The 15,129-nt window shown below is 39.8% G+C and overlaps 1 protein-coding gene across 1 annotated transcript in view; it reads left to right on the top strand.

Moving 5' to 3' along the window:
* The window catches only part of hecw1b (HECT, C2 and WW domain containing E3 ubiquitin protein ligase 1b), a gene marked incomplete at its 5' end in the record, with an annotated part of 68,693 nt that overhangs the window by 2,412 nt on the left and 51,152 nt on the right, over positions 1-15,129 (top strand). The window contains one exon of the mRNA XM_079820602.1: positions 14,609-14,939. Coding sequence (XP_079676728.1) covers positions 14,609-14,939 — 331 coding nt within the window. The remainder of the gene's footprint in view (positions 1-14,608; positions 14,940-15,129) is intronic.

Raw genomic sequence — 15,129 nt, 5'->3', positions numbered from 1 at the left:
TGGGCAAAGAGGTGGGATGTGGGTGGAGCTGAGGTGACACGATGGGTGCGTTCCATTCGACAGGGTCCCTACGCACTGTTCACTGCTCCCTACTCCCTGAGCACGGTATATCAGTTGAAGTGGACTTCGCTGACAATAATCGCTCATTTGGAATGCCTTGCAACGACGGGTGCAGATTATGACATAAATTAATATTGTAATTTACTTTACTTTCAAATTGAAAACCATATAATAAGCATATACATTTACAAAACACACAGTAGGCTATAGGCTAAAACATATAATCAAAACATTGTCCATTAGTTTTATTAGTTTACTTATAACCTGTATTGACTATGAACAGATTTGAAGCTGCACCTGTCATTCAATATGAAAATACTTAGATTTGGTTAACTATGTTTGTAGGCTATTCTTAATGGGCTCATCTCGTGCGCTTTCTTTCCCTAGTGCAGCTGCACAGTAAACATTCCTGAGGTAAATAAAGTAAAATATAAAACATGACAGCCCTCAGGTCACTCAAAGTGGCCACGCCCTTAATTATGCAGAACTTTAAGTCTTTATATAATGTATGCTAATAAGTTATAAAAAAATTCACCCCCCTCACAGTTTTCATGAAGGGCAAAATTAGCCGTATAGACCAAAACCACAATTTGTACCAGGCTGTAAACATGTTTTTTTCTGCTGTAAAGTTGGTAATTTTAACATGGAGCTCAATGAGGTTCTGGTCCCTTCTAGGGATGTCACGGTACCAAAATTCCATTAGTCGGTACCAATACCATAAAAATTGTACGGTACTCTGTACCAATTTTGGTACCACAGCTAAATGTTTTATTATTTATTTAACTATTTAAAAAATAAATATTAAATGTATTACGTTTATTATTTATGATGATAATCATTATAAGTAAATAATACACACATTTAAAGGCTGTATGCTGTTTAAAAGTAAATAATTGTTTATAAATCAAGTGAAAAATAATCATAGGCATATTATTATTATTAGGAGAGACGTATTATTATTACATAGCTGAGTCTACTGTAGGCTACAACAGTAGGCTAGCCTGATATATTCTGTCAATTTCAATTTTTTAAACTTTAACTTTTATTTTGACAGGATGCCATGACCTTTGCGTGTCTGTGTTCATGATATGAAACGGTAAATTCTCATGAAGGGACGGTTTATGCGTTCGTGTCCTCATATAGTGACACACGGCAGAGACTACAAAGACACGGAGCGAGTGTAACGCGCGTGTGCCTCTGGGCCCCGTCATTCACTCAGAGACGCAGAACATGGAGGAGTAATATTTAAATAGTATTTTGCAGCTTAATATCCACAGACACTAGTATATATTCGGCTACAGTCTGGAGCCCTGCGCTTAGATAAACACAGAAGCCACTGAACGCAGCTGCGGGTACCGAATATACTCTGGAGTCGGTACTATCGGTACTACAGAAATGCTGGTATCGTCACATTTTTATAATTTCAGTACCAACTTGGTACCGAAGTACCGGTACTTGTGACATCCCTACTCCCTTCTGGAGCCTGTCTCTAGCGGCCAGTCAATGAATTGCAATTTAAGTCACTTCCGTATTGGCTTCAAGAGAAACTGGGGGAGGTTGTCGCTTGGTATCATTATATTGGATCCGTGCGTTCGGTCTTAAAGTGACATCAGCCTAATATTCCTGCTGCTGTCTATGTCATTAATGTTAATCAAACAACAACATACAACTAGAAAATCGCTTTTGTAGCTTTAACAAAGATTAATTAATTTATACACTAAAGACTATGCATTGTTATTTTACATTTTATTATTCAATTTCTGTAGCTGAATACTGTTAGATTAACCTGAAAAATATAAAGCCCTGTTTACTTCATTTGTATCTTTGTTCTATTGTTTTTATCACTCTCCTACAAAATCACCCTAATCATTCTAGAAAGATAAATTATTTCCAAATAGATCTATTAATCTGTTTTCATATCGCAATATGTCACAAAAAACGGAATATTGCAACACCATTTTTCCCCAATATCGCCCTATTCCCATAGTTTTTGAAAAACAGCATGTGACAAAAGAAGTATATCCGAAATCACAGTACTAGAGTAGACAAAACGTACACAGATGACCTACTGCTTCCTGCGAGATTCTGAAGTGCACACTTTACTATCCCATGAGGCCACGGGAGAGGATTTGTGAATGGCAGTGAATCGACACAACTGCCACTGGTAGGTCACATGATAATGACAACATGGCGAATGTAGTGCGTCCGGATTACATTCATACTACACACATTCATATATTAAACATACTATTTTTAGCACTTGCAAAGTAAGTACTTATTCATAATGTGTACCTTCCAGTAGTGAACCGTGACTCTTGGACCTTGGCCCTCTCACCCCCTTTTTTCTCGGGGAAAACTAAGCCTAAAATATGCCTTTAAAGTCAGGTTACAGTGTTCTCTTTTATAATACTAAATGTTACCTTTGACAAGAAATGCCACAAGCAAACTTCAGAGTGAGCGTGAGAGTTATCACAACAACAAAAAAAGTAATAAAAATAATCATTACAAATAATTGCATCACACAATCGGTGTGTTATTTCAACGGAATATGGTGACAACTGGCCACAAAGCCATCAAATTAAACAAAATGTAATGTAAGCCGACACATCATGACAGCGCTCAGACCAAAGCACACATTAGCGACAGATACTTTCCACATTAAAAAACATTTCGTTGATAATAAAGCACATCATTGGAGCTGGTTAAATATATATAACCGAGCGTATTAAACTTTGAGGAAAATGTAACAATTATGTAGAATTACAGCAAATGTGCACGGTCACTCGGAGAGTAAAGTTACAGACTGACCAGTAATTCTGCAACTAAAATTTTCTCAACTAAAATAAATCAGGCTAAAAATAAAAATTCTGTCATCATTTACTCACCCTCATGTTTTCCAAACCTGTATGAATTTCTTTTCTTTCTTCTGCTGAAGACAAAAGAAGATTTTGAAGAATGTCGGTAACCAGACAGTTGATGGGCCCCGTTGACTTCCATTGTATTTTATCCATATTAAAGGGCACCTATTATGACCTTTTTACAATATGTAATATACGTCTCAGGTGTCCCCAGAGTGTGTTTGTGAACTTTCAGATTAAAATTCTTGACAGATCATTTAATATATTTTTTTTTTTGAAAATGTCAATTTTGGGGTTTGAGAAAAATGAGCTGTTTTCTGTGTGTCTCCTTTAAATGCAAATGAGCTGCTGCCCCTGGCCCCAGAGGGGGAAAAAAAACAGAAAATCACTTACTGGTCTTGATTGAATAACTTTAGTAGCTTTATTAAGAACACATTTCTTACTTAAATGCTTCTGTTAATGCTCTGGCGACGAGGAGATAAACATGGCAGACTGTGTACTAGGGCTGTGCAATATATCGAAATTATTGAAATATCGCAAATGTACATATCGTGATATCCATATCGCAACGGCATGCAATATCTGAATGGTTTTAATAGGCTACTTCAACATTGTGAAAATTGTACGTTTTAGGTTGACACATATAGCAGAGAATAGACTTGGCACACAACTGTTACTTATGTGACTTTCTTGACGTTAAAAAGAGTTATTAAATGCAATAACTTGCGAAAAACAGCTCATTGCAGTCTTGCACTGTCTGACACACACACCGAAACGTGCGCACAAGCCGCCTCTCTGAAAGCGTGTGATACCTTTTAGTTCTGTTTCATGCCTTGTTACACACTCAAACTGTCAAATACACACACAGTTAGGTCAAAATGGCTGTCTTGACGAGTATTCATGTAAACACAGCTGGTTATGCTTTAAGTGAATGATATCAGTTGGGGAAAGACCGAATGTGTGTCAATAGGATCCGTGCATTAGGTCTTAAAGTGACAGCCTGCTAATACAGTAAACCTGCTAATACATTAAACCTGCTAATACAGTAAACCTGCTAATACAGTAAACCTTCCGCTGTCTGTCACACAACAAAAGAACAAGAGAAAATCACTCAGTGCTCTTGGCTGAATAACCTTTGTAGCTTTATTATGTATCAGTGTATATTTAATTAATGTGAAGACTACTGTTTTTAGTTCTTATTTTTAATAACAAGGATAAATAAAAATAATAAAAATAATCGTCGGTCCACCCCTAGTTCAGATGTCTTTGTTTCCTGGATGTTCTTGATGTTAAGTTTTAGGTTTGTATAACTATATATTACCAAGTCAAAGGGCCCTATCTTGCACCCAGCGCAATTGACTTTGTACACCGACGCATGTGTCATTCCTATTTTGCACCCGCGCAAAGCGCGCTTTTCCCTCCACAGAAGCACGTCGCTAAACTAGTGAATGAACTTGCGCTACCTGGGCGGTTCAGTGCAAAAAAGGAGGCGTGTTCCGGCGCAAACAATCCCTGGTGCTATTTTGCTGTTCCATTAAACAATTGCGCCACTGACCAGAAAAAACCTAGTCTAAAGTCAGTGGCGCGTTGCGCGTTGTTCATTATGCTATTTTAAGGGCGCATGCTTGACCATAATGTATAGCGTGCACAACGCGCATACACTTTGCTCATGTAATCTACACAGATGCAACAGTTATTTTTGCAAATCATAAATTGTTACACTAAAAAAATATTAACACATGAGATGACGGAAATCATTGTGGTGTGCCACGAAGATGTGAAAAAATAGGCATAAATCTAGCTTACAAATGATTCAGGCTAATTGTAATAATTAAGGATAAGACCTGTTTGCCCAATAGTGGCAAGACATATATGTATATAAGGACATCTGACAAATTGGTTTGTCCGTCAAGAACCAGGAAAAAAAATCGACTGAAAAACTGAAAAAACTGAAAGACTGAAAAAAAAAAGACTGTGAAATCACCTTTACCATAATGTACAACATTACAACTTCACTTCTCTGTCTTTCACTGCTCTTACAAGCACATCAGTCTCCTCGGCTGTGAACCGCTCCTGGCGTGCGCCTGGTAAATACGCCATAATAATAGCAATCCATAATGGAACTTGCGCACCTGCTTTTAAAGGGAATGTTGGATGACGCTCGGATTGGTTTATTCACGTTACGCCCAAACCACACCTATGAATAATGAAGCTACTTCAGACCGACCCATTTTAGATTTGCGCCGGGCGCAAGAGCCATTTATCCCGCCGGGAAAATAGCAACAGCGCCGAGACCCACAAAGTTACTTGCGCTTCGCGTTTTGACACTTGCGTTTCAGATCGTTAAAATAGGGCCCAAAGAGTTTTTGGTATTTAAATATTGCCATAACATTTTGTGTTTGTTTACATTGATGTTAAAATTATATTGTCAGATTTGAGACATTCATTTTTGCTAAAACACTGCTGGTCACTTTCAGAAGTTGTAGCGATGCTTTCTTTTCCCAGAAAGAATGTGAAACACATAATGGTATCATTCTCAGTTTTTAAATATTTTGTTTTAATATAATTTAAACAGATTTTACACACTTAAAGCAATATCGTATCGCATATCGAATACCGCATTATTTAACAAGGTATTGCATATCGCATTTTTCTTCAATATCGGATAGCCCCCCTCTGAGGGTGGGGTCTAGGCTAATACGGCAGTGTCCTGTCCATCAACACTCGTGGGCGGGGCCTGTGAAATGTGACGTCACTTTACCAGGATTCTGCAAATGGCTTGTTCTGAGACACTGCTTATGATTTATGGGGATAAAAAAAAAGGAGTGGGTGGATTTTTACCAATATAGGGTGGTTGTGTACACACACTGCCAACACACATTTATTCAAAAAGTTAATTTAGCATAATAGGTGCTCTTTAAGTCAATGGGGCCCATCAGATGTTTGGTTACTCATATTCTTCAAAATATCTTCTTTTTTTGTGTTGAGCAGAAGAAAGAAATTTATACAGATTTAGATTTTTGGGTGAACAATCCCTTTAGTATTTCAAATTGATGTCACAATGCATTTTTAATACAGTTAGTGGCATCCGGTTATAATCTCAGAAATAAATATGATCATTTTGCATCTGTATTCCAGTTATGGATTATATTGGTTCTGGTTCTTTTGTTATATTGGAATTTTATCAGGTTGAGTGCATTGTGGGATCACACACAGACACAGTGTTATCTGAATAATGCATATTTTGGCAAATGTTAATTAAATGCATTCAGGCATTTAATGCATGAAAATACAAGATATAATTGCATTTACATGCTTTTATTGTCACACAGCCAACAATATTTGTAGCATACAATGCTAGATTGCTCATGGTAAACTGTAAACAAACTGTGAGATGCACAAATAGTAGCATGATAATATACCATTAAATGTATATGTAAACCTCCAAGAAGTTTGCAGATTGAGTCTATGAGATAGTCTATTCTCCGTCGCCAAGGAGATTACATACTTCAGATCTTGGTAACAGAATTGTGGCTTGATCTCTGTATTCTGGGGAGAAATATCCCGTTCCCGTAGGCCTCCGCTCTCTGTTATGTAAGTACATTAAGATTCTCAGGTTTCATTTTGGCACGGCGAGGCTGACTCTGCGCGAGCTAATGCAGCTCATCCTGCGCGACATGCAGACACTCACAGTGGTATTTAATGGAGTCTGCCCTCGGGGCTTTAATGATTATAATTAATTTATCCGTGTCAGTGCGATTGCAAGGTGCATTGTTAAAGATTCCTTTCATCTTGTAAACACGAATTCGCACGGTGGAAGATTCAATTTGTTTTGTCATGTCACAATGATTCAATCAGCATCTGAATTTGCATTCCAACTATTTTCCATCAATAAAACGGAGCAAAGAAATTACCTCGTTGCAAAAAAAGCTTCTGTTGTTATCTGCCCTCTCATTAACCTTTATGAGGATCACGTGTGTCCGCACCGCTGGAGGTCTGCTAATGATATTGCTTTGCTGCGATCGGTTATGACCCCTATGGCCCTCTGGCCTGTGGTGACCTCCAGAATGAATTCACATACTGAAGTCTTTTATGTACATGCATTTCAGGTCAGTGTAATGCAATTCTAGACAATCTTTTGCAAGTCAACATAAAATTAAAGTGCCCCTATTATGCTTTTTCGAATATTACCTTTCCTCTAGTGTCTAATATAGCTGTTTGTGAATGTAAAAGGTCTGCCAAATCGAATCATGCCAGTCTCACTTCTGTAACATACACTATATTGGCAAAAGTATCGGGACACCCCTCCAAATAATTGAATTCAGGTGTTCCAATCACTTCCATGGCCACAGGTGTATAAAATCAAGCACTAGACATGCAGACGCTGACGCTTCTACAAACATTTGTGAATGAATGGGTCGCCCTCAGGAGCTCAGTGAATTCAAGCATGGTACCGTGATAGGTTAAATAAGTCCATTTGTGAAATTTCCTCACTACAAAATATTCTACGGTCAACTGTTAGTGGTATTGTAACAGTGAGGAAGCAATTGGGAACAACAGCAACTCAGCCACAAAGTGGTAGGCCACGTAAAATCACAGAGCGGGGTCAGCGCATGCTTAGGTGCACGGTCCGCAGAAGTCGCCAACTTTCTGAGTCAATGGCTACAGACCTCCAAACTTCATGTGGCCTTCAGATTAGCTCAAGAACAGTGCATAGAGATCTTCATGGAATGGGTTTCCATGGCCGAGCAGCTCATCCAAGCCTTACATCACCAAGTGCAATGTAAAGCATCGGATGCAGTGATGTAAAGCACGCCACCACTGGACTCTTGGAGCAGTGGAGACGTGTTCTCTAGAGTGACCAATCACGCTTCTCTGTCTGACAATCTGATGGATGAGTCTGGGTTTGGTGGTTACCAGGAGAACGGTACTTCCCTGACTGCATTGTGCCGAGTGTAAAGTTTGGTGAAGGGGGGATTATGGTGTGGGGTTGTTTTTCAGGGGTTGGGCTTGGCCCCTTAGTTCCAGTGAAAGTAACTCTTAATGCTTCAGCATACAAGACATTTTGGACAATTTCATGCTCCCAACTTTGTGGGAATAGTTTGGGTATGGCCCCTTTCTGTTCCAACATGACTGTGCACCAGTGCACAAAGCAAGGTCCATAAAGACATGGATGAGTGAGTTTGGTGTGGAGGAACTTGACTGGCCTGCACAGAGTCCTGACCTCAACCCGATAGAACACCTTTGGGATGAATAAGAGCGGAGACTGCGAGCCAGGCCTTCTCGTCCAACATCAGTGCCTGACCTCACAAATGCGCTTCTAGAAGAATGGTCCAAAATTCCCATAAACACACTCCTAAACCTTGTGGAAAAGCCTTCCCAGAAGAGTTGAAGCTGTTATGGCTGCAAAGGGTGGGCCAACTCCATATTAAACCCTACGGATTAAGAATGGGATGTCATAAAAGTTAATGTGCATGTAAAGGTAGGCATCCCAAAATTTTTTGTGAGGAAGATCTAGAACTGAAATTCAGATATGGTAACGTGTGTTTCATTTCCCATACATGCTGTAAACCGTAGACAAATCACAACAGACTAGGCCTCTGACCAATCAGAGCAGAGTAGGCTCTCTGAAAGGAGTTTTTTTTTTTTGTCTGATTACTATAGAAAATAGAAAATATGACTTCCTCACTACAAATGCTGCAAATCACAATGAGGCACTTGCAATGAAAGTACATGGGGCAATTTTTTGAGGATTTAAACATTCTGTATAAATATGAAGCTTATAATTTTATAAAAGCAGAGTTATGTATTATTTAAAGGCCCACTGAAGTGCCCTGTAACGCACAGCATTATTCAGTGTATTGATGTAATTTCCACTGAACTTCCTGTTTCAGTTATGTTGTAGAACAAAACGTGTCATCAAGTTATGCTTACTATAGGCTTTATTTTACTCATAAATTGAAAACCCCCGTTATAAAACCCCATATCTTGAAGGAACCAGCAGCGAATTAGACTTCTGGGTTCTGACATGCACCACTGCACCACTCTATTATTCATTTCTTTAAAAAAAATAAAAATCACACTAACCTCAAGCTTTTGAATAGTAGTATTGTACATTTTTTAGATAAGCCACAAGTGCTGTAGATTTTGCTATTCAGAGAGTTTACAAACCAGCAGACAGATGTTTATATTTGGCTCTTCGGCATTTTATTGTAGTAAATAGTAGATGGAGGACAAGAAACAATGTTTTAATGTCACAGAAACTGGAACAGGAAATACCAAATTTTAACCCGTGCTGCCTGCTTGAGCCCCGTAGCTCAGCACAGTGTGTTGGGAAACATAGGTTATATATTTCACATGGTGCAGTCCTTGGTGTCATTTTTCACTCATTCAGTGTCCTAGTCTGAATTCTAGCCTCTCTTTTCTTTTTCTTTTTACCATTATCTGTACTGTAAATTTGCCAGATTGCCTCAGTCAAATTTAGGAAGCAGAAAGGGCTGATGATTGTGTCCGAAATTGGATTTGCTGAGTGTCCTTTGTGTGGATTATTCTTGTCTACAGTACATCTTTTGCAGTGCAGTTTTCTGCTGTTTATCCGGGGCTTTAAATGCATGTTGTGTGAGTTCTGTTGTTCGACAGGCTTCATGCAAACTGGGATGGTGAGGAGGAGGAAGTGAAGTCTCAGCTTATGCTGTCATTCAGAATGATTCTGCATTTGGTAACAACACACCAGGGTTGCACAATAATAACGGCTACATTTGAGTTTTTTTCCTATATTGTGACAACACTGCGGGTCATTGTATCACTCGAGATGACTTTGTCTGCACCTGTCACAAAAACATGGCTAAAATCACAGAGCGGGGTCAGCGCATGCTGAGGCGCACAGTGTGCAGAAGTCGCCAACTTTCTGCTGAGTCAATGGCTACAGACCTCCAAACTTCGTGTGGCCTTCAGATTAGCTCAAGGACAGTGTGTAGAGAGCTTCATGGAATGGGTTTCCATGACCGAGCAGCTCATCCAAGCCTTACATCACCAAGTGCAATGTAAAGCGTCTGATGCAGTGATGTAAAGCACGCCGTCACTGGACCCTAGAGCAGTGGAGACATGTTCTCTAGAGTGATGAATCACGCTTCTCTGTCTGGCAATCCGATGGACGAGTCTGGGTTTGGCGGTTGCCAGGAGAACGGGACTTGCCTGACTGCATTGTGCCAAGTGTAAAGTTTGGTGATGGGGGATTATGGTGTGGAGTTGTTTTTCAGGGGTTGGGCTTGGCCCCTTAGTTCCAGTGAAAGGAACTCTTAATGCTTCAGCATACCAAGACATTTTGGACAATTTCATGTTCCCAACTTTGTGGGAATATTTTGAGGATTGCCCCTTCCTGTTCCAACATGACTGCGCACTAGTGCACATAGGTCCATAAAGACATGGATGAGCGAGTTTGGTGTGGAGGAAATTGACTGGCCTGCACAGAGTCCTGACCTCAACCCTTTGGGGTGAAACAGAGCAGAGACTGCGGGCCAGGCCTTCTCGTCCAACATCAGTGCCTTTGTCTGCTCCTGTCACAAACACATAGATCAACAGCAACGGTCACGTGATCTTTGTCTCGGAGGACGAGGTTCGGAGGGCACTCAAACGTGTGGATGTCAGGAAAGCTGCTGGGCCGGATGGTATTTCAGGTCGTGTTCTGCGGTCCTGTGCTGATCAGCTCGCAGGGCTCTTTACATCCATATTTAACGAGTCCCTTGCTACATCTGTTGTCCCCACCTCCTTCAAACGATCCTCCATCATCCCTGTACCTAAGATCAGTAAACCCTCTTGCCTAAATGACTATCGTCCAGTGGCTCTCACATCTTTAGTCATGAAGGTCTTTGAGAGACTCATTAAAAACAACATTTGCTCCTCCATTCCTGACACTTTGGACCCTCTTCAGTTTGCCTATCGTCCCAATAGATCGACTGAAGATGCCATTTCTCACGTCCTTCACTCCTGCCTCACTCACATCGACAGCAAAAGTGGGAACTATTTCAGGCTGCTATTTATTGACTATAGCTCAGCCTTTAACACCATAGTTCCCATTAAGCTAACACACAAACTCCTGGATCTAGGCCTGAATTCTTCTCTCTGCCTCTGGATTGAAGATTTCCTCACTGGCAGACCCCAGGCGGTGAGAGTAGGCCAGTTCACCTCCACCTCCATCACCCTGAGTGTTGGAGCTCCACAGGGCTGTGTGCTGAGTCCCCTGCTCTACTCTCTCTACACCCATGACTGTTTGTCCACACACAGCTCCACCTCGATCATCAAGTTTGCTGATGATACTGTTGTCCTGGGTCTCATCTCCAACAACAATGAGACGGCATACTTGGACGAAGTGGAGCAACTGACATCATGGTGCCAGGACAACTGTCTCTCTCTGAATGTTAACAAGACCAAAGAACTGATTGTGGACTTCAGGAAGAGACAGCATCGGTCATACTCCCCTCTCATGATCAGCGGGACACCGGTAGAGAGAGTGAGCAGCTTCAAATACCTGGGTGTGAACATCTCCGAGGATCTGACCTGGACTACACACATCCAGACACAGGTGAAAAAAGCCAGGCAAAGACTGTACCATCTGCGCCAGCTGAGGAAATTCAGGGTTTCACCAGCCATCCTGAAAACTTTCTATCGAGGGGCGATAGAAAGTGTCCTGACTCAGTGCATCACAGCGTGGTACGGGAACAGCACCAGTCACGACTGCAAAGCCCTGCAAAGAGTGGTGCGCTTATCCGAGCGCATCTCAGGCTCTCAGTCTCTGCAGGACATCTACACCAAACGCTGCAGAGGTAGAGCTACCAAAATCATCAGAGACATAAATCACCCTGCAAACTCTCACTTCACCCTGCTGCCATCTGGTAAGCGCTTCCGTAGCCTGATGGCAAAGACTGAAAGACTCAGGAGGAGTTTCTTCCCCCAGGCCATCAGACTCCTGAACTCAGTCACGTGACTTCACTTCACCCCGCACACGCATAAACATCCAGTTTATACATTAACATTCACATACTGCCATTGCACTGCACTTTACGTTCCTATTGTTACTGTGTAACAACCTGTAATAAACCTGTTTGCACATCATACTCCTGTTTGCACATTATACTCCGATTTGCAATTATACCTATTGCATGCACATCATACTTCTCTATATATATATATATATTTTATGTTAACCACTTATTTTTAAGTCTACAGTTTATCTCACTTATCATATCCACTTACTTTATATTTTATATTTTTATTTTATTTTTTTATTTTTATCTTATTTCCTATTTTTATCTTACTTGATTTATTTATAACTCTACTTATGTTAATACTTTTTATTCTAATTTTATTCTATTTCTATTTTAATTTCCCTTGTGTTCTTGTAACTGTTATTTGCACTGTCCATGGAGCGGACCTGTTTACATTTCACTGCCAGTTGTATATTGTGTATATAACTGTGTATGTGACAAATAAAACTCTTGAATCTTGAAAACACTGTGGTTTTGTTTCTTATATTTTTGTTATAAAGGCATATTGCAAGAAACGTGTGTTCTGTGGAGACAAAAAAAATGTTAGTCCTTTTCCAAAAGTCATTGAAAGACACAAGAAACCTGACACATCATGTATTGTGTTGCAGTTATACCACGTTATCGAGTTACTCAGTTATACAGTATTTATTCACCACACATTCATTTTTGCCTAAGACAGATTTTTAAAAACTTTGTATCTTTTGTCATATATTTCCTAATAAAAAATATACATCAGAAAAAGTAATTGTAATAATATTTAACAATATTACTATTTTACTGTTTTTTTTAAATCATATCGACGACCCCAAACTTTTAAACAGTAGTGCAAGTTATTTCAGTAAGTCTATGTCAAATTATATTATTTAAATGTAGTGAGAGATCTAAATTACCTGAGAGCCATCTGGTGTTATTGCTAGTGTTATAGAGTGCCATTGTCATGTAATGGGTTATGATATTTAAAAACTTTGCAATATATTCTGTATAAAAACAGAATGCGTGTTCTGTGGAGAAACAAAATGTTAGTGTTTTTCCAAAATGTATTTATCATTAAAAGACATGAAATCTGACACATCATATATTATGTTAAAGAGATTAGCTAGTTGACCCAAAAATGAATATATAACTATTCCTTTAAGTTATTGGGCCCTATCATACACCTGGTGCAATGTGACGACAGGCTCGAGCAAGTCTTTTTTGCTAGTTTCAGCCCGACGCAGTTATCATTTTCACGTCCAGCGCCACATTGATTAAATAGCAAATGCATTTGCGCCCATCTGTTCGTCCACGCTGGTCTGAAAATGAGGTGTGTTTAGGCGCATTGTTGGCGTGTTGCTTTTTTGAGGCAACTCAAAACGACTGCGCCATTGACCAACAAATCTGAAGTGCAGTATTTTTAGTGTAATTTAAAATGTGCGTTAGTAATATGCGGCTACACAACGTGCTTAAACTCTGCTTATTACACACAGGGTTTGTGTAATAGGGTTTGCAGCAGCACACAAAAATGTTTAAATATTAAAAATAAAAGGATTCCTTTCTGTAGAAACGTTCAGTCTGACTGGCAGCTGTTGGATGACTAGTCAACCACTCTAACCCATCTCTACCGCACAGAAAACCACTAGACCTAGTTAATTTCTGCCGAGATTTTGGCATCCCACAGAGAAGCGTAAGCCTCTGCGCTTGTGGTCTACACTACACATGCATCTGCGAGTGTCCCGCCACATCTGCTAATTGTTACTTGACTGCCTCTTGCTCTTCAGAGATATAACATGAAGGAAATTCTATCTTTAAAAAATGCATGTTACCGTGTAGACCGATGAGGGAGAGGATGTTGTATCAAGTTAAATAAAGAACCCCATTTTTTTTCTGAGAGTTACATTACATTAAATATAATCAGTTAGAGATGAAAACAGGACATCATTCGCTGAATTAAACATGTAATGCGATGAGGTCATGTGACAGTTTTAGCAAACTACAGTTGTTTTTTCTTCTTTTTGGTTAAATACTCACCATTTTCTCATGTACTATTTTTTGTAGTAGACAGTATGCAGGTTGGTTTTTAATTTAAGTTTTATTTTCAGTTGTTTAATTTCTGTTAGTTTTCATGCTGTAACTATATTTAGTTTTTAGTAGAGTTTTATATCATATAAAACATTTTTTAAATGCAATGAATATTTTCATTCAGCAAGAATGTGTTAAATTGATCAAAAGTGACAGTAAATAGCTTTGCCATCACACAAAAAAATATATTTTAAAATATATTAAAATAGAAAATGTTAAATTATGATGATATTTCCAAACTTTTGGTAGTGTATATTATTCCAATTATTTTATATCAAATGATCTCATTTAAATAGTGGCATTAAATATCTGAGGTCGAGTGTTATTGCTAGTGTTGTCTATAGTGTCAATTTCATGTTATGAGTTATGAATTATTAATGGCCTGCCTCGCTCCCAGCGGTTTTGTCTTTTCTGAGCTGACCATGAAAAGTCTGCATTTAGCGCAGCATCTAAACCCTCCAGGACATCACTGTTCCTTGATTTTTTTTGCATGGTTTGATTCACACACTATATGGTCCAAAAGAGCATTTTTGTATAGCAATGGTGGGATGCATCCTGATTTACTCTTGCCTCTTGATTTTTCCTCAGAACTTGTACCAGAACAGGTTTCTCTGGCTTGCAGCTATGGCCTCTCCATCTCGTGCATCTCAGGGCAGGCGGCGATGTAAGGACCCGATTCGGCACAGTTTCAACCCTGAGCAGTTTCCCAACGTGAACTTCCAGAATGGCGTTCCTGAGGAGCTGGCGGCGGCCGTGCTGCGCTCCACCAGCGACACCGACCTCCTGACCTCCCACTGCCGCTCCACCCTCACCGTCAGCACCTCCAGCTACACCATCGGTCAGACGCAGGACATCACCCTCAGCTGGGACATCAAGGAGGAAGTGGACGCGGGCGACTGGATTGGCATGTACCTCATTGGTGAGCGTTTCGGTTTGGTTGCGTTTTATGCTGCTGGTTGAATGTTAAGTCTCAGATTGAATAAATATTTCATTCAAACATTTGGAAAATTATACCGGTCTCATATGATCCTTCAGAAATCATTCTTAGGGTGTTTTCACAGTCACACTGAGCTCGGTTCGCTGGATTTTTGGTCCATATGTGAACACTC

This window comes from Gobio gobio (assembly GCF_949357685.1).
Source record: "Gobio gobio genome assembly, chromosome: 6".
Lineage (NCBI taxonomy): Eukaryota > Metazoa > Chordata > Actinopteri > Cypriniformes > Gobionidae > Gobio > Gobio gobio.
The sequence above is the reverse complement of the archived record's forward strand: the minus strand, read 5'-3'. Positions and strand labels throughout refer to the sequence as shown.